General features: G+C 42.2%; 1 protein-coding gene across 5 annotated transcripts; it reads left to right on the forward strand.

Annotated features, from left to right (window-relative positions):
• The first annotated feature begins 1,119 nt into the window (after positions 1-1,119).
• On the forward strand, positions 1,120-21,897 carry gckr (glucokinase (hexokinase 4) regulator). 5 transcript variants are annotated; one of them, XM_004552572.2, is made up of 20 exons: positions 1,120-1,251; positions 11,155-11,304; positions 11,389-11,457; positions 11,549-11,617; positions 11,847-11,920; positions 12,035-12,101; positions 12,175-12,228; positions 12,399-12,493; positions 12,593-12,698; positions 12,816-12,934; positions 15,309-15,407; positions 15,704-15,801; positions 15,951-16,027; positions 17,981-18,077; positions 18,150-18,259; positions 19,485-19,568; positions 19,887-20,027; positions 20,312-20,446; positions 21,248-21,369; positions 21,663-21,897. In XM_004552572.2, the coding sequence occupies exons 1-19, from the start codon at positions 1,201-1,203 to the stop codon at positions 21,359-21,361; spliced, it is 1,809 nt and encodes a 602-aa protein (XP_004552629.2). In that variant the 5' UTR covers positions 1,120-1,200; the 3' UTR covers positions 21,362-21,369; positions 21,663-21,897. The 5 variants fall into 5 exon arrangements, with proteins under 5 accessions (XP_004552629.2, XP_076736412.1, XP_004552630.2 ...); XM_076880297.1 differs by having other exon boundaries at positions 21,248-21,357; XM_004552573.2 differs by lacking the exon at positions 21,663-21,897 and having other exon boundaries at positions 20,315-20,446; positions 21,248-21,650.
• The last annotated feature ends 2,647 nt before the right edge of the window (positions 21,898-24,544 follow it).

Here is a 24,544-nt window from a genome sequence, read left to right on the forward strand (position 1 = left end):
ACATTTTATGTGGAGTGAATAAATAAAAGTATATTTACGGTGGCCCCTAGAGACAAAGCACATACAAACTTCAAATCACGTACGAACTCTGAAGCATGTACAAACTCCAAAACACGTAAAAACACGTACAAACTCCAAAACACGTAAAAACTCCAAAACACGTAAAAACACGTACAAACTCCGAAGCACGTAAAAACTCAGAAGCACATAAAAACTCAAAACACGTACAAAAGAACAACAGAAGTGCTCCAGGATGCTGGGCGCAGTGTTGAGCCTTTGTTATCTTGTGGCTACACAAGCCAGCAAGTACCAATGACCGGATTTGGTGTGTGGTAATAACAGGTAAATGAACTTTTTTTTAAAATTATTTGAATATATATATGAGTGCCTGTGTATAAATACACAAACAATACACACATGCTTTCAATTGTGTAATTTAAGTGATCTAGTAGCTCTGCTTTGGAAGTTCAGTTCATGCTAGAAATGTGTTTTGGAGTTTGTACGTGTTTTGTCTCTAGGGGCCACCGCATATATTTATATATAAACATATATAAATAAAACCACTTGTTTTTACGTTAGTAATTCCTTTTGTGCATAATTTTATATTATTGTTAATAATAAATTAATTAAAGCAACAAAACAACCTGAAGAGCCGGTTCGGAGCCGAAAGAGCCGGGTCTTTTTAGTGAGTCGAACCGAAAGAGCCGGATCTCTAAAAAGAGCCGGAAATCCCATCACTACTGTCTGTCTGTGTCTGCACTCAGAGTTGCGATCGCCTTGAATGCGCAGATGTGATTGGCTAAGTAGTGTCACGTGGGTGGCTTAACTCGCACACAATTGGTTTGTATGTTCCCTGGTCTAATACAATGTAAGGTTACCGCTTAAAATTGAATCGCCCCGTCAAAATTAAATATAATTTAATATTTTGTTAACTATAGGTCCGGGTCCATATAGGATGGCGACTGGGTCCGGACTCGGACCCCGGTCCGCCTGTTAGTGACCCCTGCTCTATTATATTTACTACCAGGTCATGTGTCAATCAACGGCATTCTTCATTCTCATTCGTTGTCACTTTTCAGTTGCCGGCCTGGAAGTTGAGCAAAGTTAAATCGGGTCCCGCCCACTTCCCCCTTTCGCTCGCAGTTTCTGTTTTCTCTGCAAATCGTTACCAGTGACCATTTTTGCCAGATAAAGTGGACAATGGCAGGATTAGACTGGACTTATGGTGTTTCCACTTTACGTCAATGGGAAGTAAGTTTATTGAAATCGGCGGACTATTTAGGGAAGTGATTTCTTTTCCTGCAAAGAGTTAGATGAGAAGGTTAACACCGCTTTTGACAGTAAATATAGTGGTAAATATTGTGTATAGCTACAGACAGGATTTGGTTTGATACATTATTGTGAAAAAGTCTTGATTAGGGTTGCTAACTTTTAAACTATCAAATAATGGAGACTCTGGCGTGCACAGCCAGCTGGGCATAGTGTAAATATGCACTGTGTGTTCATATTCTTACAGTAAAAATACAGTAAAACTTTGGCATTCGGTTAATCAATACCTCATCTAAATCAATAAAGAAAAATGCAGTAAATGATGACAGAAATCACAAACAAGCAAAAAATAAAAAAAATATTCAAATCAAATACTGCAAATACAGGTGTAAAGTGTAGAAGTAAATTTAAATCTAATTTGATATACAAAGAGGTGTTTACAAAGGTTATAAAGCTAGTTATGTAGCTATTTGGTGGTTACGTGTTTTGATATTTACATGTTTACATGTTTGAATGTTTAGACATGCATGTTCAAACAAGTAATAAGTATGTGTTATATCTACCTGGTTGTTTTCCCTGTTTTGATCTGAGTATAAGATTTCCTGGCTTCTGAGAGGCCAGTGAAGTATTCATGAGGGCGGCACACAGGAAGTGTGGGTTGTTGTTGCGGTGTGCAAAAAGTAAAGAGGCTGCTAAAAAGTTATCCGTCTCCGTCTTGCTGTTCCTAATTATTCAGAGAGATTCCCAACCATCTAGTGAACCCTCACGTTACATCTGGTGGCAGCGGTGGGATTTATTTTCTTGATGGATCTGTGTATTTGGTGAGTTTTACTCCCAAGCTGCGGATAAGATCGTTTTTTTTTCCCGCTGGGATTTATCTCTCTCTGTGAACAGCTGATGAACTGAAAATAATAACAGTAATAATTTTTGGAGATAGTAAGGATTGTTGCAGCTTTTCTCTCTGTTTTTGTGATTTTTGTGATTTTTTTTTTGAGCTGGATATTTGTTGGGAACATGTCGGCTGACGAGAGTGAATCTGTGCATGAGCTGCGCTCTTCTCCTGTGCCACATTCGAGGTCAGTGGATGCAATACGGACTGTTGCTGCTCCCGCCCACCATACCGTTTCCAGTGCCCTGACAATAGATCTTCCACCTGTTTTTAAAGGAGATGGGACTGAATCTTTTACTAGTTGGTCTCGTCGCTTTGAAGTGGCAGTGCAAGCTATGACTCCACCTGAGGTAGATTTGCCAACTGTGATGTCCTCTGTTCTGCCTACTCGTCTAGCAGATGCTGCATTTTTGTACTGGGACAGTTTGCCTTCATCAGCCCAGAAAGACTATGATCTAGTGAAGGATAAGCTGAAAGAGGTTTTCGGTCCGAAATATTCTCTGCCATTCTTCCAGACACATGTGAATGCTCGCCCCCGGAAACCAGGTGAAAGTTTAGATGTGTACAGCGCGGATATTACCCGTCTTGTGCTTGAAGCTTTCCCTAACTATGACTACAATGCCTTGGAAGGTGAAAAATTTCGCCGTTTTGTTGCTGGGTTGGACCCCACCTTGCAATCTAAGATTCATGAGATGGGTGCAGAGGATCTCGACGGAGCCCTGCGCATTGCCAGCCGTTGCGAGAGAGCACGGGCAGCATTGCAACTTACAGCTGCAGGATCCTCTCATATTCCGTCTTCAGAACAGGTTGCTATGATACGTCCTCAGCCTACTGATGCTAAACTTCTTCAAGCGGTTGAGGAGCTCACGCTTACTGTAACCAGCCTGAAACATGAAGTACAGCAGTTACAGGAGAAACAGAGTTACCTTGCCCAACGTTTGGACTCCAGTCGTGATAGATCCTCCTCTTCCAATGTTCAGTACAGCACCCGCAGTGCGTCCCCGTCGCCTTATCATGCCAGACAACATTCCAGAGACTATTGCTCGCCTGAGAGGCGTTATCATCGTGATCCAGAGTCTCACCGTGAACGTCCTTCTTCCCCTGTTCCCCAGAGGTTCAATGAGTGGGACAAATGTGAGAAACACGATCAACGCACATACCATTCCCAACAGCCCCCCCAGTATTCCAGGTACAATTACCCTGACAATAACAGATACCGACGCAGTCCCAGTCCTGCTCCACGTAGAGTTAGAGATGCTGCATCCTACAGTAGGACCAGTGTTCGTTTCCAGTCCCCGGAAAGGCCTGCACATTTCACCTCCGGCCCACAGGGAAACTTTCATTAGCTGCTGTTGAGGGGCAAACATCAGCTACAGTATCAGGGCCCCAAAACCACATCCCCCAGTTCCCCTCAGAATCTGATGGATCAGTCTCCTCTAACGTCTTGGCTATTGTCGAGGGCATTGAAGTGTGTGCTCTAATTGACTCTGGTTCCTTTGTCTCCCTTGTGAGTGAAGATTTTCGAAACGCTCATCCAGCTTTGAAAAAACGGCCTATGGTAGCATCCTCTGTGCCAGCTCGTTCGGTCAATGGAGAACGTCTGGAAATCTTAGGCAAGTTAACCGTTGGTATTAGGCTTGGGACTCAGGTATGGCAGCAGGACTTTGAAGTCCTCAGAGGTGCTTACCAGCCAGTCATTCTAGGTTGGGATTTTCTGCAGAGGCACCATGCTCTTCTCGACCTCAAAAACAAAGTGCTGCAACTGTGGGACATGAAAATTCCCCTGTTGCCCAAAGGACATGAGGTGGCTGCCTGCTGTAATGTTTCTGTGTTAGCGCCAACCAAAATTCCAGCTATGAGCGAAACTCTGATCACAGCCTGTGTGTCAGCAGCCACGCCGGCTTCTCCTGTTCCAACAGACTACTATGGTGTCTTGATCCCTAATCCAACATGTGACATTGTTGTGGCTCACACTCTCAGTGAAGTTCAGAATGGTACTACAGTGGTTCGAATGCTTAATCCCTCCAGTGATGAAATCGAACTGTACCCTGGACAGCATCTTGGTGAGTTTCATTCAGGCTCATCTGTTGATATCATCCCACTGGAGCAGACATGTTGTGCTACTTCACCTGTGTATGATTCAACTCTGCCGGTAGAAATAGATGAAACAAACTTGTCACACTCCCAGGTTCAGTCCCTGAAATCACTTCTCCAGAAGTATTCAGGAATCTTCAGTAAGCACTCAGAGGACAGAGGTCACACGGGCATAATTAAGCATCATATTCACACAGGTGATGCTACACCGATTAAACAAAGAGCCTATAGAGTGACACCTGACCAGAGAGCTGAAATACAGACTCAAGTTGACAACCTTTTAAAGGCAGGTGTCATCGAAGAAAGCTACAGCCCATGGGCCGCCCCAGTTGTTCTGGTGCGAAAGAAAAATGGTACGTGGCGTTTCTGTCTTGACTATAGGAAACTCAATGCAGTGACAATCAAAGACTCTCATCCTCTTCCCAGGGTTGATGATGCACTGGATGCGCTGTCAGGTTCTGCCTGGTTCTCCACAATGGACCTTCAACATGGCTATTGGCAGGTTGAACTGGAAGAGAAGGATCGTGAGAAAACTGCTTTCACAACCGGCAGTGGACTTTACCACTTCACTGTTATGCCCATGGGACTCACAAACGCTCCAGCCACATGTCAGCGGTTAATGGAGATGGTACTTCGTGGCCTTCCCTGGAAAACCTGCTTAGTGTATTTGGATGATGTCCTCATTTACAGCCGCTCTTTCGCAGAACATCTCCAGCATCTGGAAGAAATTTTCGGCAGATTCCAGGCAAGTGGCTTGAAGCTAAACCCCTCAAAATGCTGTTTTGCCAAAGATCAGGTACAATTTCTGGGCCACATTGTATCAAAACATGGCATCCAGCCTGACCCCAGAAATGTGAACAGTGTGCAAGCCTGGCCTATTCCACAAACAGCGACAGAAGTAAGGTCATTCCTTGGACTTTGTTCATATTATCGCAAGTTCATTCAAAACTTTGCGCACCACAGTGTCCCCCTACATGCTCTCACTGAGAAGCATGCAACTTTTCAATGGACTTCTCAGTGCCAGGATGCATTCATGTATCTGAAACATGCCCTCTCAAACCCTCCAGTGGTTTCATTCCCTGACTTCACATTGCCATTTTCTCTGTATACTGATGCTTCTAGCACAGCTATTGGCAGTGTACTAGCTCAAAAACAGGGACAGCAAGAGAAAGTCATTGCCTATGCTAGCCATGCACTTACAAAGGCAGAAAGAAAGTGGTCGACTTATGATCGAGAACTCTGGGCCATTGTTTGGGCAGTTAGACATTTTCGGCACTACCTCTACAAGCAGCCATTTGTTATTGTCACGGATCACAAGCCCCTCCTGGGTCTTCGGAAAATACCCATTGACAGTGATAGAACTGGTCGCCGTGCTCGCTGGGCTCTTGAACTTGATCCTTTTGAGTGGACTGTGATTCATAAAGATGGCCACCGCCACCTCAATGCGGACGCACTGTCACGTCGCCCTGTCACTGGTGAAACCGTAGAGCAGGACACAGTCTGCACTGCTTCTGCTACCTTGAAACCTGAAGAGAGGTGCGTAGGTCCTGCAGGCCCGCCCAACCATAGTCCCTGCAGTACTGACCAAAAACACATTCCGTGCAATGACTTTCCTGATCCACGACTGCAGTGTGCAGCGCTATCTGTTTCATCCACATTTGTGCTTGAGCTGCCTGAAGATGATCTCAAAAGTGAACAACAAAAAGATCCTGTACTGTCAGAAGTCATTGGCTGGAAAGCTAAGGGTCAGAAACCACCTTACTGGCGTATGAAAAAATGCCCACCTCAGGAAAAAGTGCTATGGCATGAGTACTCTAGACTTACCTTTCATAATGGCTTACTCTGTCGTAAAGCTTTCAACCCGTCCCAAAAGTCAGTGTTGCATCAGTTGGTTGTTCCTGAATCTTTAAAAGACACTGTCCTACAGCTGCTGCATGGCAACCCAGTGTCCGGTCACCTATCAGCAGATAAGGTCCTGAAACGTGCTCAGCAGCTATATTACTGGCCATTCATGTCACGTGACATCAGAATATGGTGCACACAATGCACTCCATGTGATGCCAGACGGAATCCCACACCTCATCACAGAGCTCCAATGAAAACAATTGTTGCTGCGGAGCCATTTCAAAAGGTGGCAGCTGACATACTTGAACTCCCCATTACGAGTCGTGGCAACAGGTACGTGCTCGTTGTTCAAGACTATTTCTCGAAATATGTCAATCTCTATGCTATCGCAGACCAACGTGCCACAACAGTTGCAAAATGCCTGTTTGACAACTTCATCTGTCAGCACGGCGTCCCTGAAATGCTACACACGGACCAAGGACGTCAGTTTGAATCTGACCTGGTGAAACATCTGTGTCAGCTGCTAGGCATCCAGAAGACACGGACCAGCCCATATCACCCTCAATGCGACGGGATGGTCGAGAGGTTCAATCGAACACTTATTGACCAGTTAGCTAAGTTACTCCTTCAGCAGCCTGGCGAATGGGATGACTGCCTCAATCAAGTTGCTTTGGCTTACAACACCAGTCCTCACTCTACCACGGGGTTTACGCCATTTTTTCTCACACATGGACATGAGGCACGGATGCCTGCTAATATGCTGTTGCCTACCAACATGTCAGCATCATCTACTTCTGTTTCTCCTGCTGACTACGTCACCCAGTTGACTCAGAGACTTCAGTCTGCCTTCAGCACTGCTGCATGGAACCGAGATTGTGCCCACAACCAGCAGAAACAATTGTACGATAGGGGCATCAAACACACTCCTTATGTTCCGGGTGACTTGGTGTGGTTAAATGACCCCACTACAGCAAAGCAGAAACTTGCTCCACATTGGAAGGGCCCCTTTGAGATATTGGAGTGCCTTGGAACAGATGGAGAAAACCCTGGTGTCACGTACAGGATTCGCTACCTCCTGGACCAATCAGACAAGACTCAAATTGTTCACTACAATCGTCTCAGGCCGTACAAAGCACCTGTCCCTAAAGGTGGAACCAACTCACCTGCTGGTGACATACCTGTACAGCCCCAGATTCCACAGTTGACTGCATTATCAGGTGCGTTGCCCTTCACAGCTTCAAAATCTGCAGCTGAAGGGAGCTGGAATGTTCAGGGCCGCAGCCCTGCAACCTCATCAGACCCTCAGGTTTGTCAGCCACCACCTCTAAACCAGTCACGACCCCATTCCCACTCTCCTTTGTCCCCTTCTCCTCGGTCTGAGACTGTAACGACTTCCCCCTCTGGCCATGTGGTGATACACCAAACAGACATTGTCCCTTCAACTCCTCATCGAGTATCTGGTGTTTCACGGCGATGTGGGAGACGTCAAGTTGTGCCTCCCAGATACCTCAAGGACTATGTTTTGAACTGAACTTGTTTTTGGTTTTGCTGTTGTTTTATTGTTGTCCCCTTTGCTCACAGCATGTTGGGGTTTTTTTTTCCTTTTCTGTAGGGAAACGGGGACGTTTCTTATGTGAGGGGGGGAGGAAAATGTAAAGTGTAGAAGTAAATTTAAATCTAATTTGATATACAAAGAGGTGTTTACAAAGGTTATAAAGCTAGTTATGTAGCTATTTGGTGGTTACGTGTTTTGATATTTACATGTTTACATGTTTGAATGTTTAGACATGCATGTTCAAACAAGTAATAAGTATGTGTTATATCTACCTGGTTGTTTTCCCTGTTTTGATCTGAGTATAAGATTTCCTGGCTTCTGAGAGGCCAGTGAAGTATTCATGAGGGCGGCACACAGGAAGTGTGGGTTGTTGTTGCGGTGTGCAAAAAGTAAAGAGGCTGCTAGAAAGTTATCCGTCTCCGTCTTGCTGTTCCTAATTATTCAGAGAGATTCCCAACCATCTAGTGAACCCTCACGTACACAGGCATCAATTAGCCAGGTTTCTATGCTACGGAGACCAAACGGAGTCGTAATTTTACGAATCACGCATTACTCCTCATACATGTTGTTCGTCAGGGACCGTCACTAACTGGGCACAAACACTATAAAACACTCGCCTGATACAATTGCAGTCAAATCAGATTTAATATTCGTAAGGTCAATATATTATATTTTGCTCATTATACGGGATGTTCCGGCTAAAACGGGACAGTTGGCAACTATAATCGTGATCCACATCTCATTTCTTTATGCAGTGCTGTAAAAAAGTTTTTCTTTTTTGTCCATATTTGTTACACTTAGTTCAGATCATCAAACAAATTTCAATATCAGACAACAGGGTTGTGGCCAAGCAACTCACAGTTGTTCTAGATGAACATAACATTCTTGATAAATTTCAATCTGGCTTTCGTAAGGCTCACTCTACCGAAACTGCACTTCTTAGAGTGTCTAATGGTATTTTGATGAATTGTGATGCTGGAGAGTGCACTGTTTTGATGTTGCTGGATCTGACCTCTGCTTTTGACACTGTTTATCATCTTATTTTGTTAGATAGATTAAACCACTGGGTGGGTGTATCGGGTACCGCATTGGAATGGTTTAAATCCTATTTGTCAAATCGATCTTTCTCTGTGGCTGCCTCTAAGTTCAGATCCTCCGTCAGCTCTCTTGCCTATGGGGTGCCTCAGGGCTCTGTCTTGGGACCGTTATTGTTTTTGTTGTATTTACTCCCTCTTCTGCAACTTCTTAGCTCTTTCTCTGATATTTCATATAATTGTTATGCAGATGATATTCAGCTATATATCTCTTTTAGGCCACCTGATGTTTCTAAGCTCCAAATCTTGCAGTCCTGCTTAGATTCCGTTAGAGAGTGGATGGCTGGTAATTACCTTCAACTAAATGCTGATAAAACGGAAGTCATTGTCTTTGCTCCTGAGAAATTTGTTCCCCACGTGGTTAATAATATAGGCCCTTTTGCTTTTTATATTAAATCCTCCATTAGGAACCTTGGTGTTACATTTGATCCAGCTCTGACGCTGGACACACACGTTAAATCTTTGGTTCGCTCTTGTTTTTACCATTTAAGAAATATCGCTAAGCTGAGTCCCATTGTGTCACGTTCCGAATTGGAAATGATTATTCATGTTTTTGTTTCATCTCGCTTAGACTATTGTAATTCCTTGTTTACTTGCTTAAGCAATGCCTCCCTGGAACGACTGCAGGGTGTTCAAAGTGCTGCTGCTAGGCTTCTGATAAAGCATCACAAATACTCCCATGCCACTCTCCTGCTGATTCAGTTGCATTGGCTCCCTGTCAAGTTCAGGGTCCATTTTAAGATCATAATCATGACCTATAGGGCCCTGCACGGTGTAGCTCCAACTTACATAAGTGATCTTCTTCTTCCTTATCACCCCAGCAGGTCCCTGAGGTCTTGTGACCAGGGGTTGCTTGTTGTCCAGCATACAAGGTTAAAAACAAAAGGTGACAGAGCGTTTGTATCAGCGGCTCCCAGACTCTGGAACTCACTCCCTTTGAGTTTGAGATCTGTGGACTTAATGTCTGTTTTCTGCCTTTGTAAAGCACTTTGTGATTTTATCTTGAAAGGTGCTATATCAGGGGTAGTGCCATTTAAAATTTCCTCAGAGGTCAGTGTGCCATATGATTGCATTAGCAATAAATTTAATAACGCTCTATATGAACAGTTACACACTATCTATAGAACCACTTTATAGAATTATATTTGTTTGCAGATGTTGGCAGCTATCAGCAAATAGTTATCAGCTATTTTGAAACAAAAAAAGACTTTTTATCCATAACATCAAATGAACTGTACAACAGAAAATACAAATGCTATTTATGGCCTCCTCACAACAATGATAAGAAAAATAAACTAAGCCAATATGGCATGTTTGTTAATACAGAGACACACATGTTATGTGATCTCTGGTCTCCCACTCAGAGACCCAGGTCTCCGAGTGTCCAGCATTCAGACGGCTACCTGAGGACTCATGTGAGAGAAAATCTGCTCACACAGATATTTAGAGCCAAATACTGTCAATAAGGCCTCTGCAGTGTTCTGAAGACAGTTAAACTTGTCAGGTGTAGTGATGTCCAGCAGGTGAAAATGCAAGCTCCATGAACACACACAGCTGTGGATTACAGCTGCTTCGATGTCACATTAACTGGCATTAACTCAGCCAGTTAATGCGAGACAAATCTAGCTGCTCATTAAAGATTTCTGGTTTGTTCAGAAAATAAAACATTGGTCCATACACCTGAAAGTCCCAAAAATGCATTGTGTCTCGAGCCTACGGATGTATCCGTGTATTTCCGTGGTGCTGACACTGTGCTGTACAGTATTTATTCTAGCTAAGGTAACCAACCTTACGTTTTCCCCATTTGGCTCATCCTTGCTTCATGTTAGCTACTTTATGCTAGCTAAAGTAGTTGACTGCTGGATCTTACTTGCTTCATTCATTTTATGCTAGCTCAGGTAAACGTAGTTTGCTTCATGCCATCTATTTATTCTAGGTACGTAATAAACCTTATAAAAGATGGACCTAACTACTTGGCCACCTTTTTTAAAGTTATAACAGTTATAAAAGTCCTGTTTTGAAGCTTAGTGCTGAGAACTTTTACCGCCGCCATCTTGCTGTTTGAAAACTGGATGTGACCAGCATGAGGCAGAAGTGATTGTGAAACTGCTAACAACTTATTAATCACAGGTCTTTAGTCAATGAGGATACCGTGACACTGAGACTGACCGGCATGTATAAAATGAACATGTTTTATACACCATGAGGTGAAATGATTGATTTGAACTCATAAACTCATCAGGAAGGTCAAGGCAGAGGGCCATTTTTCTCATTGTTATATAAGCCTGAGGTCAGTCACAGCGATCGGGCTTTGATGGTCCTTCAAAATGATGCAATTGTTTTCATGTTGGATTCACTTTTCAAAGATAGAAGTCAGTTAGTCGTCAGTCTAATTTGTTGTTTCTTAGTCCGCAGATTATGAGCCTTCACTTCCTGTTTCAGAGAAGTCTAACCCCCTGACATGTGACATCGACCGAGCTTCGGCCTATAGCATTGTGAAGATGTTACAAGTTTGTGATTCCCAGATGTTCCAGAAAGAGGCAGGAACGACCTACCAGGTATATCAGTACTAGCCTTCATGATGGGAAAATGTATTCTCAAAATTTCCTTTTGAGAATTTCTTTCTTTAAATCTCATTTCAGAGGCTTTTGAGTGACCAAGTGTTGAAAACCTTAATGGAGGTTGCTAAAAGGGTCGAGGTCATAATAAAGGTGCCTTTTTTTTCTCCTCCCTCAATATTTGGATCTGTATTTGCGTCGGTCAGTCGGGCATAGGCTATTGTGCCTTCTGTGTCTTTAACAGGATCCTCAGGAGAGCTGTGTTGTGATGAGCGGTTGTGGCACTTCTGGTCGGCTGGCTTTCCTGATCTCGGTAAAAGTTGTCCTGAAATACTCTCTGCGCTGTTCAGGCTTCTGGAAAGCGTATCAGTTACTTTCATAATGGAAAATCAAGTGCACAGTGAGCCAGAGCAGAACGAAACAGACCCTGCCAGTAATATGAGGAAAATGGCTCTTAATGAAATTATGTGATCAGATCTCTCTTGCTCATGGAAAAAAAATGCTTCCTGTATTGTGTGTTTATTGTCTGTTTGTGTTGTTAGTCAGGCTTCAACAAAGCACTGAGTCAGCTGAACCAAAGTGAAGTGTATTCATACATCATTGCAGGAGGAGACAGGTGAGTTGGGGTTGTGTAAACAGAATATAACCAGCAGCAATTTTTTTGCTTGATTAAAATCCTGTAATTAACCTGACATATGCACACATACATGTTCTGGTATCATGTCCTCAGAGCTCTGCTTTCCTCTCAAGAGGCTCCTGAAGACGACCCCAGACTGGGCGTGCTCAGTCTGAAGAAGGTCTGGGACATCCTGGAGTGTGTGTCTTGTGTTTTGTGAGAGCATTTTGACCACAGCATGTTGTTCTCTGCAGGTGTGTGAGGGAAAGAAGCGAGTCTTGTTCATTGGCATTTCCTGTGGACTGTCTGTAAGTCAGCCTCAGCTCTGAGGTCAGAGTTTGAATAGTGTATAGCAAATAAGGTTTACCTTGCTCATACCTGAGAAACAATTCAATCTGCAGGTAACTCGAGATCAACCTTTTGAGTTTTGGCGTTCACAACTCTTAACTTCTCGTGTGTGCGATTTCTGCCCCCATAGGCTCCATTTGTGGCAGGGCAGCTGGATTTCTGCTTGCAGCACCCTGAAGTCTACACACCTGTGCTGGTTGGCTTCAACCCTGCACATCAGGCCAGGTACAGGACTTTAAATATTTGCAATGAATGTATGATATGTGATAAGTTGTGAATAAATATCCATTTTGTCTTTGAAACAAACTGTCTTTATGTATGTAGAGATGAGCCCATACAAGACTGCACCTTCACGTTTCACAGTGTGGTACAAAGGATGCAAGAACTTGCAAAAAGCCAGAAGGCCTTCCTCATTAACCCAGCAGTTGGGGTACTTGTACCTTTTGAACTTGATGCCCTACACATTACGGTCGATGTGCATTTATATTCAAAAAAGTAAGTGAGCGGTGTGTTTATGATTGGCTGGTGACTGTGTGTGTCTGTTCAGCCCGAAGCCATCAGTGGGTCCTCCAGGATGAAGGGAGGCAGTGCAACTAAGATTCTCCTGGAAGTTGCCTTCTCTGCTGCTCATGCTGCCACTTCCTCCAACACACCTATCACACATAAGTAAGCTGGAAGACATATGTCATGTGTCATATGCCATGTAATGTCATGAACATGCTAACTCTTGGCATGTTGCTGTTGCAAGTGTGCCACAAGATTAGCTAAAGGGACAGAAAACTTACAAACATACAGTGCAGCACTTCAGAGTCACACTGCTAGTGACCAATGATTTATGTAAATTTGACAAGCTGAACACATTCTGTACTGCACTGGAAGCACGGCACGGAGGAGATTGATTGACAATGGTCTACAGCCAATCAGGACGCAGAACACAACGTGCTGTCAAAAAACCCCAAAAAGCAGCATGCAAAATTGCCCCCAAAAAATCTGCGAGACAGCGAGGCTGCGAAAAGTGAACCGCGTTACAGCGAGGGACCACTGTATACCTACTTCAAAGTGGCCTACAAGTAAGGATTTAGATGATGGTGCCACTGGTTCATATATTACCAGTTACATATTAAAGCCTTCCTTAGGCCTGGGGGATGAACTGCCGTGTTTCTCATCTGCTAGAAATTCCTCAGTCTGTGTCATTTGTTTGACAGTTTATGTTTATGGAAGTTTCCTGTGTTGCAAAGAAATTCTACTAAGTGAAACAATAGATTTCGATCAAATACACAGACCACATAAATAACCACATAAATAACCACATAAATAACACAAGCTTTAAGTGAGCATACATTTTGGACTAGGCCTAGTCCATCTAGTGCAGCGTTTCAGAACCGCACCACCAAACAAAAATGTCACAAAAAGCATATTGATAATTTTTCCCCTCACACCAGGCATAGCGGAATTGGCTCAGTTTGTCCCCAGTATACCTTTTTTGCTTTCTTCTGATCAGCACTCATGCTAGGGCCTTCATCTGGGTCGGAGTTTTCTCCAGGACCCAGGTCAGACTGGCTACTTTTTCTTTTCAAATATTTATCTATTGCTATTATGCGCTGCATTGTCTCACTATTATGTAATTTCTTCTTCATCTTCTTCTATTTTACTGGCAGTTGGCAACCCATTCAATTAGAGCAGGTAGTTGTACTGCCCTCTAGTGGAGGAGAATGTAATTGTTCTGCCCGTTATTCACGCCAGTCGCTTAGAGTAGCGGTCCCCAACCCCCAGGCAGAGACTGGTCCGTGAGTCGTTTGGTACCGGGTCGTCTGATACCAGGCTGTGAGAGTCGAGACTCGGGTGTGAAATTTATGGTTTTCAGGGTTTTTATAGGTTTTTATCATTTTTGATTGATTGATACTGATTGGAAGACTATACAAGAACAGCTGAACCAAAATAGTTTCATGTGTATTTAAGAAAATAATAAAAAGACAGAATGTACAGTTACTTCTGGGTCTCCATAATAACCCAACTTTACTCACAATAACTCACATTGTGTGCTTGTCAGTTGCATGTATCAATTTAGTATCTGCTCATGTTCTCATAACCCACAGAAAATTTACTGAAATGTCCTTGAAGCTGACATCACCAGCAAGTTGAGATTAAGCAGAAAAGTATGGGCTCAAAATGTGGTCATAAATATTTTGTACTTGTAAATCGGTTTTGTATGTGTAAAAAAAATTTGTGTGTGTATAAAAAAGATTTGTATGTGTAAAAAAACTTGTGTGTAAAAAAGATTTGTATGTGTAAAAAAACTTGTGTGTAAAAAAGATTTGTATGTGTAAAAAAACTCGTGTGTACGTAAAAAAGATTTGTGTGTGGACTTAGCTAAAAAAAACCTGCAAATTACAAGTACAAATTTTGACCCTATTTTTCTTCCTTTCATCTTATTGGTCAATGTCATGTCAATCACAAATGTAACAATCCAATCAGAGAACAGATGGGTTTGGCTGTCGGAGGGGCGCTTTTTTTGAAAAATCTTTTTTACGCGCGCACACATACAAATCCTGATTTACAAGTACAAAATATTTATGGCCTGTATTTTATATAGCACTTTTACTAGTCCCTAAGGACCCCAAAGCGCTTTACATATCCAGTCATCCACACACTGGTGATGGCAAGCTACATTGTAGCCACAGCCACCCTGGGGCGCACTGACAGAGGCGAGGCTGCCGGACACTGGCGCCACCGGGCCCTCTGACCACCACCAGTAGGCAACGGGTGAAGTGTCTTGCCCAAGGACACAACGACCGAGACTGTCCGAGCCCGGGCTCGAACCGGCAACCTTCCGATTACAAGGCGAACTCCCAACTCTTGAGCCACGATGACCACATTTTGAGCCTATAGAAAAGCTGTTATGTGTATTGGAGGACACCACAGCGTATTTTATTGGGTTTTGCTGACCTCTAGAGGTCATTACAGAAAAGAGAATCTGTTTGGCATGATGATAGACACAAAAATCTGCACTCTGTGCTTTGTTTTTGTGTCTGTTCAATAGTGGTGTTCTGCAGCACATGATGGAATATGAGAGAACTCTGGCTGTCACGTACTCTCAGCCTGATGGCATCACTACTCTGGTGGAGGCAGCGGGAGAAAGGTAGAACATCTCATCCGACATCTTTAACTGACGCCTCGAAACTCACTGAAAAAGAAAACGAAGTATGTTGATTTATAGCAGCACACTGGTTCTAGCAGTTAGTGCAGGTTACAACTGAATCAGCACAAAAAGCATAGAAGCAAAAATGACTACAGATACTTAACATGTTGCCATACTCACAGCTTCCTTTGGCAATCTGTTTGCTGTGAGTAGAGAAAGCTTCTGAACTTCCCCCCGTGACATTTTTCATGTCGGGTCGGCAGTTTCAGTCTGATGTGCGTCTGGCTGTGTTTCAGTTTGCGGTGCAGCAGGCACGTGTATTACCTGGGCTGGGGTTCGCTGGCTTTGCTGGGCCTCATTGATGCCAGTGAGTGTAGCCCCACATTTGGTGCAGGTAAGCGCAGTGCGATGTCCTCATTAGGAGCCAAACTACACTGCCATAAAGAAAATGTCTTTTCTTTTTGTTTCGCATCACAACTAGTGATGGAAACTGTGTGTGTGTGTGTGTGTGTGTGTGTGTGTGTGTGTGTGTGTGGGGCACAGACTATGAAGACGTTCGAGGCTTCATCAGAGGAGGATACAGAGAGCTGAATAACAATGACGGTCCCTTAACTTCACTGGTGTGTGAAAGAAAACAATGTAATAACATCTATTTAGACAAAAGATAAACGATTAAGTAATTACTGCATCAAATCTTTCATTTCACACAATGCTCAATCAATTCACAGTGAAGTGCACAGATTCTTCTTCTACAGAAATCCTGCCACTACCAGCTGACTGCAAGCATGGAGATTTCTATTCTAACATGTCTGTGGGTTTGAAACAAGGCCACACAAAGTAATAACATGTCTGAAATCCTGTAAAATCCAATTAACATTAACATCCAGGTCTTGTTGTGTACCTTGCAATGACACATCTGTCTCTGCAGAGCAGAGACTAGAGCAGGATTAGAGTAAAATACACACTGCTGTATCTGCTCAATGTTCCTTAATCTTTTTTTTTAAATTATACCGCTTGTTGGTGTTAATTAGATTTTCATATCAGTGTCGGTAGGACTTACAGGGCACTCTATCAGTCATTTAGACATAAAATTACATGTTTGCTCCAGCATTCACCTGTTTCAGGGTAGGGATTATATGAATGGGCTAATATGAATGTTGAACAGAGAACCACATCTAGGTCCCCAGTTAGGAAACATAAAGAATTCATTCTACACAGATTAGCTGACTAAAATACAACCACTTCTTTGTGTCCCCCTCGGAATAATGTAAAAAAAAATGAGCAAGATTAATGTAGAAAACAGAGAAAAATAACATATTTATAAAGCATTACAGCTAGCAAGTGCATGCTGAGGTGCCTGTTGCCACAAATTTAGCTAGCAGGTAGTACAAGGGGTTATTGTCTCTGACTAGTTCTGACTTACACTTGATTTCCTAGCATCCCAGCCTCAGTGGATCCCCAGGATCTTACAAGACCGAACTTATGGCTCCAGATGTTTTTCTACTAACATTTATGACCAGATCACCACCAAGTCATAAATGTGTATTAGCAAAATAATCTGAATGCAAGGAACAGAGCCAAACTTAGCCTGCATCATCTGACATCCTTCTACACATTCAACTGGAAAATGTGATATAGCCATACTGCTACAGTTTTGCAAACTGTGTGAATCATTAAGTCTTATTAAAGGACCCAAAATCCAAGATACAGGAGGCAAGGAGGCAGTCCAAGAGAACAAACGTTGAATTCAATTTATTTTATTTCAGTTTAAAGGGCCAAATCACAAAAACATTCACCTCAAGGCGGTTTATATTGTAAGGTAAAGACGCTACACTAATACAGAGAAAAACCCAACAATCTGATGTCCCTCTTTGCACAAGCACTTGGCGACAGTGGGAAGGAAAAAGTCCCTTTTAAGAGGAAGAAACTTCCAGAAGAATCACAAGAATATCACAATGGAAAAAAAGGGGAAACATACTATTAGTAGACACCCCGTCAAAGAGAGGCGTGTCCTATTACACTAATTAGGGCAACAGGACACAGGGTGGAAACTATCAGGGAAGAGTGAAAGTCGGAAATGAGGGAAAAGGGAGGAAGTCGAACTGACTTAAATAGATAAAGATTAACCTTGAACAAATAAATACTAAGACATGACAGTGACAGACATGGATAACACACAGAGAACCAAAAACTAGAATACATACTAAAATAAAAAAGATTCAAAGCCTCTACAAGCAAAACACCCCAAAGTTCTCTGAAGTGTAAAAACAGTAAAACTGAAACTCAAATATTGACTAAGAATACAACCCCCCCCCCAAAACAGTTGAACCATGGCACGCCTCGGTGAACAGCTTTCCACAGCTGTTATTGCTGCACGCCACCTTCCAACCCACCTCCAGCTCAGCTCCACATCTTCTGTCATCGTTGCCGTTCTGTTCTGTGCTGAGGCCACGCTGCCCTTTGCTTTCATTATAAACATGTGACAGGGCAGAGAGATGCTAATACCAGTCTTCTTCTTCTTCAGTGGTCCTGGCTATACCATAGTTTTCTCTGAAACTATGTCTTTCCTGTAGGGCCCCAAGTTCTCCATAGCACATGAGGACTTCCTACATCTGATCCTGCCGTGTCTTACTGATAAGGACACTGTGCTGCTAATCTACACGCACTCCGGTGAGACGGCGCTTTGTTTGTAACTTGGATTTTTTCCAGAGCAGCAAGTGTTTTGACAGCCTCTCTCCACAGATGACGCCACTGAAGTGGGTAACATGGCCCGCAGAGTGAGAGAAAAGACGCCCAACCTCCATGCTGTTTATCACCAGGCTGATGGAGACACAGCAGCTTCTTTACAACAAGTAGATGTCTGAAGTTTTGGAGCTGCAATATTATTGTCTGATCTTTATGGAGTCACAATTAGAGACAGAGAGGATCTAGCTAAACTAATAACACACAAACTGCACTGTTATTCACATGTCCAGCCCAAACTAAGTGTCATTTTAAAAAATAAGCTGTATTTTTCATTTTGGCAGTGACTTGACAATCACTCAGCCTACAGCGAGGTCTGTGTTCACACGTTAATCTTGAATCGTGTTTCACGCACAGTGCTGACTGATGGATTTTACAAACATGCACACTGCTGTGCGCACTGCATGTATGAACACCTGTTCAAGGTTTAACTGCATTGCTTTGACATTAGCATGAGCCAAGATGTTGTAAGACCTTGGGGGTCTTAGCATAACAACCTCCATCAGCTACAAAACTATTTCAGTTCATCAGTATTTTGGCATTTAAAAATATGAATTTCATTTCATTAGCCATTTTGTTTCAGGTTATGTACTGCTGCACTCAAAGCCCTCTTTAAAATATGTTTATAGACTGTTAAATCAGTTGTTCCCTCAGTAATTACAGGTTTTCCATGCCCTGAGGTATCACAACAAATTCTTTCTCATCTGTCAACGGAACAACATCCCGAAGTGCTCTGTTGCAAACTTGGGATGTGCCAGTGACAGCTGTTGCTAGAGGCATTATGTGTTCAGGTTCTCTTTTCTTTCCATTTCCAATTTGGGAACATCTGAGGAACACCTGGATGAAATTTCAGTACATCTTTGATCTCAAACCTGTACTTTAACCTTGAATGTCTCAGGAGTTCCTTGAGGGAATGTTTTGGATGGACTACAACTGGTAGTTTCTCTTTCCCAGTGTAAAAAAGATTAGTTTAAAGTCAGGTCTGTGGTAGTAAATCTACCAATTTAAATGAACTCTATGAATTCTGCCAGGAAGACTGATCAAATATTAAGCCAGAAGCTGATGGTTACCAAAAGGGCCTGGTCGTGGTTCAGCTTACTGTGGGACATTAGTGGGTTTGTATTGTATACAAACGTCTGACTAAGTTCTTCCAGCCTGAACCATGAGTGATCATGAATGTGTCTGGGTATAGTGTAGTCAGATGGTGTCTGGCTACAATTGTGTCTTATATGAAAATCAGATAACATATTAGCATTAACTGATACAAAAATCAAGGTTCACAACCTTTTATAACAACTGTACTTGGGTATTAATGTGGGTATCTTTTCTTTGCAGGACGACATCAAAAAACTGTGTTTATCTACACTAAAGATAACTTGGCCTCAAGAAGCACTTGTTTCAGGGACCTTGCAGCATATGGTACAGTATACACACACACTTTGACACACATTAGCCCAACAACTCACTGAAGCATGAGAAATAATATAATATTAAATGCTCTGCCTCTGCCATTATATTTCTGCCACCTTCTTTCCTTAGAGACGTTTGCACCCATATAAAGAGATAAATACAGTGTAAGGAGGGAGTGTCAAAAAAAGTAGTCTTTATTGATTCTCAATTTTTCTTGCTTCTGTAGATCTTATTTTGGATGGCAGGTTATTTTCTTTAATGTTTCCTCTCAGTGTGGTTTTTATAAATGCAGGGGAAGGAAAATCAATAACTTTTCTGTGTGAGCAGCGGGAGCTGTCCACCAAGCTGGTGCTGAACGCTGTGAGCACTGGAGCTCATGTCTTAAAGGGGAAGATATACCAGAACCACATGATTGACCTGCAGGTCACCAACACTAAACTGTACCGCAGGGCCACGCGTTTACTCCAGGTACTGTGATGTAAAACGCTAACAAAGCTTAAACACTGCATTACAGGGTGTACTGTTTGTGCTCCGTCCTTTTCATGATTACTGACTACAATTTTCACACTATGCCCTTTTTTTAGTAACCAATAAACAACATGATGGGAACCCACAGGGCAAAGTGTTTTTGTTTTTTTAAATAAGTCCATCTTCTTACTTTTCTTTCTGTTTACGTGCAGCACATTCAGCAAAGAAGACTATAACTTACTAGAACTTAGAGGTAAATTAAGGCTTAATCATTCTATTTTCAGAAGCTTTCTACATGTCCAGAGGAAAAATGTGAGGAAGCTCTTTTAAAGGCAATCTACCGAGTAGACATGCTGACACTGGAGATGACATCCTCTGACATCACCACACACACGTGCTTTGCCAGAAACAGCACCAAGGTAAAGAGGTGATGTGCATGTTGCTGACAGATCCATACCAGAAACCCGATTTTAAAAACGGTTTCTTCTTGTCATTACCTCTTTCAGTTATACGTAAGTGCTTTAAAAAGCTTTACAAACATATGTTGAAACACATTTTAGAATTTAAAAACAACCGCTTTTTAAAATAATATTATTTTGACACATTAGCCTATAGCTGTGAAAACTACTATATTGCTGTTCATTGGTTCTGTGTAAGAGGTTGGAGGTTTTTATCAAAGTTCTTATAATCAAGAGGGTCTCAGGCTGTGATAGTTTTCTCTTGGGATTACATCACATTCACTTTTACTCATTTTACTCCATTTCAGAGGGGAAGTGCCAACTGCTGTGGCACTCCTCATCTCTTTGCTTGATTTTGCTCGTCGTCAGATTGTCCATTGATCCAAAGATGCTTGTGACATAGAAAGAATCATGTTTAGAAGTTAACTTTGGTCTTCTTCCCCTCACCCCCAACCAGTCACAGCTGATTGCCGCCCTTTCCTGTGTCTGGCTCTGCTGGAAGCTTCTTCCTGTTAAAAGGGAGTTTTTCCTTCCCACTGTCGCTGAGCGCTTGCTAGTAGGGGTTTGTCTCACTGTTGTTGTTTTGTTGTGATTTTGCAGTATATAAATAAAAGTGAATTAAATTGAATAAATTACTTTATGTAGAATGACCCACATGGTTGAAGAAAAATCTGGTTTCTGGTACGGAAATCACATAAAGAGCTGAATAACTGAAGAGAGAGGAACTAAACGGCTGTATCATGTTGTCTCCCTCTTTTTAAGGTGGTCCCTCTGGCTTTGGTCATTTTACTTACCGGTTGGTCACTGGTGGAGGCGGAGTCACATTTGAAGCAGCAGCCAATTGTTAGGGAAGCCGTGGCTCAGTGGATGTGGTAACGGAGGCCGTTAAGTTAAAATCTTACATACAAAACACAAATTTGAGCACTTTTATCTCACTCTTAAATGAACATACTTCTGTTTTAATTTAATGTGATTGAAATAAAATAAGTAAATTAAAAAAAGTGTGTTTTCTAAGATAATGAAAGTTTTAGCCTTTTTGACTCAAATTCACTAAACTATGTTAGAAAGCCTGACACTCTATGTTCTGTAAGTGTTTTCTGGAATTTAAAGGCTCAGCAGGATCTGTCCGTGTGATGTAAGTCAATCTCAATCCCTCTTTTGCTCAACTTACTCACAGGTAGGGGATTAGCGTGGTTTATGTGTGAGTATCTTGAGAGAGAGGTTGAACAGCTTTGGAACTCCACTGGAGGAGAGCCAAACACAGCGGCGAAGCCGAGAGAGAAGGAGGTCCCAAGAAGATGAAGTGCACATCAGGTCTGGATCAGAAAGCGTTAGGACACAATTCTCAGCATTTCTGTTTGCCACCTATAAAATCACAGTGATTTTACTTCATAAACCATTTATTACTTACACTACTGGCTGTTTGATTTTGTAGCATGATGTTAACAAGTGCAGGAAAAAATGGAAGTAAAGGGCCTGAGATCATTGCACTTTATTATGTGTAAGACTAAAGCCGGGAAGTGATTAGCGTAGCTTAATAACCTGAAAGTAGAAGGACACATCTTGCTCTCTCTCATTTCTTGGGTTTCGATCTATACACAGAAACAAATTGGTTACACAATCAAAGTGTCTAATTGTCTCTAAACCGCTACTAGTGGAAGTTCCTTTCACCTGTAGCTTTTGAGTTTATAGGCGTTTAGCCATGCTAGCTGTTTCTTTCTGGTTAGATGCCATGCTAACCTAAGCTAATCACCATGTAACTAGACTTATTAATGTAAGTTTGCGTTTCAGTACTCTAAAGCTGGGCATTTTAACATGGTGGTCTGTGGGTATAACTCACTTTTGGAGCAACCTCAAGTGGCCATTAGAGGAACTGACATTTTTAGACATTTCACTGCATTTAACAATCATTTACAGATGAGGACAATTATTAAACAAATCAGGGCCTTGTGCTGGCCAGTCAGTCACATTCACTTAGGTCTTCTGGGGCAGTTTTTCACACACACCGCAAGATCTGATATCTCCGTGTTGGCGTTGTCCCAACATCATAATAACAATAGTCCCAGATCAACATCGCAACTAACCAATATGTCTGAGCATTCAATTATCTTTAGTCAAGAAGTTAACTAATGCTATTAAAAAGTATCATTAGCAAACCAACTTTAGTAACCTAAATTTGGCTAAGAGGAAACCAAACTTGATAATATATTCATTATATCAATAAAATTAATAAAGAAAACACTTCAAATTCTTACCATTTGTCTGACAAGAAAGTTTTATATAAAGAAGGGTATTTTTCTTCTTTTTTTATCCACATTGCGAAGCTATGACAACATGATTGCTTAGTTGCAATGTTGATCCTGGAACGAGGTTAACACACCAAAACAGGCATGTTAGATACACTGTTCTTCACCAGAAGCAACATATGTTTTGGGTTATGGTCATGTTGGAAAATAAAGTGATGACCCAAACACAGTTTTGCTGCTGACTGCTTGAGGTTTTCTTTAAAAATCTTCACATATCCTTTCTCCTTCATGATTCTTTCCACCTTGACAAGATTCCCAGTTCCAGACACACTGAAGGATCCCAACATCATAATACTCTCACCACCGTGTTTCACTGTGGGGATTGCGGTGTTATTGGGTTATACAGCACGAAACTAATAAGTGCCTGCCGGACACGTGGGGATTGGTTGATCAAATGAACGCTGGTATTTTCTGTTGAGAAGAGCGGAAACTTGTCAGTGTGGACATCGCACTCCTACACAGCAAAATCTCCAGTGTTAAATTAACACGGGAGAGTGTCTATATGGGTCCACACCTCTGAGTGTTAAATACAACACTGTTGAGTGTTAAATTAACACTTTTGACAGTGTTATATGCTTAAAAGTAACCTAGTCAGTTTTGAAGATTAACAAAGACTAACACTGAGCAGTGCTGATTTTCTAACACTGGAATATTTCTAACATTTTGAGTTATTTTCCAGTGTTAGAAAATTAAGCACTGCTCAGTGTTAGCCATTGTTAATCTTCAAAACTGACTAGGTTACTTTTAAACATATAACACTGTCAAAAGTGTTAATTTAACACTCAACAGTGTTGTATTTAACACTCAGAGGTGTGGACCCATATAGACACTCTCCAGTGTTAATTTAACACTGGAGATTTTGCTGTGTAGGCTCCACTCAACAAGAACTTACGAGAGGCAGCGAAGACCGGATTATGAATAAGCGCCAAGAAGACAGGTACTTCGTGTGGGTTATGCTTACATTTGAGTACCAGTCATGATCAGACAGCAACAAGTTGACGAAGTTGAGAATTTCTGCTACCTAGGTAGCATTATCTCAAACGACGATGTCTCCGATCGAGATGTCTGTTCCAGGATTGGCATGGTGTCTGGAGTTACAGCACATCTGGAACTCAACTTTACTGAACACGCCGATCAAGATTCATCTGTTCAACTCCATTGCTATCCCAATCACCCTCTACGTTAGCGAGACATGGCAATCAAGAAATGCAACAATCCGTCAGCTGAACGTGCTCCAACAACGTGGCCTCCGGCAAATTCTGGGACCGGATAATGAACAAAGAGGTGCTACAAAGAGCAGACATGCTTCCCCTAGCCGATATTGTTGCTCAACGTTGATTTCGGTTTGCAGCAAAATTCCTTTGCCTACTTCTTCACCGGCCAGCCAAAGTCGCCATGACATGGTTTCCACATAGAGGGAAACGCAAAAGAGGAGGTCCTAAGACCACCTGGTGCCGGACCATAATAGATGATCTGGAGCATGCCAGCATTAACTTGGATGAAGCCGAAGCAATAGCAGCTGATCAACAACAATGGACATCAATAGCTGGCCGATGCGCTGCATGGTGTAGGAGAAACTAAAGACTAAAGAAAAGACCACTCTCCAATCTTTCTTTAAACATAATCAATGTTTCTATGACCAAAGAGCTCTAGTTTCATTTCATCTGACTAATAGACGTACTTCCACGATACATGCTTGCATAACTGACTTGGAGTTTCAGCTCCATCAAACACTGCTGAGTTACAGAAATGT

Source organism: Maylandia zebra, linkage group LG23, assembly GCF_041146795.1.
Source record: "Maylandia zebra isolate NMK-2024a linkage group LG23, Mzebra_GT3a, whole genome shotgun sequence".
Classification (NCBI taxonomy): Eukaryota; Metazoa; Chordata; class Actinopteri; order Cichliformes; family Cichlidae; genus Maylandia; species Maylandia zebra.

Bases quoted from the DNA above. Each gene is read 5' to 3' on its own strand.
- gckr (XM_004552572.2), top strand. From the start codon at position 1,201: ATGGCAGGATTAGACTGGACTTATGGTGTTTCCACTTTACGTCAATGG. The intron at 11,458-11,548 runs GTGCCTTTTTTT...TGTCTTTAACAG, and splicing joins GGGTCGAGGTCATAATAAAG to GATCCTCAGGAGAGCTGTGT. The intron at 12,229-12,398 runs GTAAGTCAGCCT...CTGCCCCCATAG, and splicing joins GCATTTCCTGTGGACTGTCT to GCTCCATTTGTGGCAGGGCA.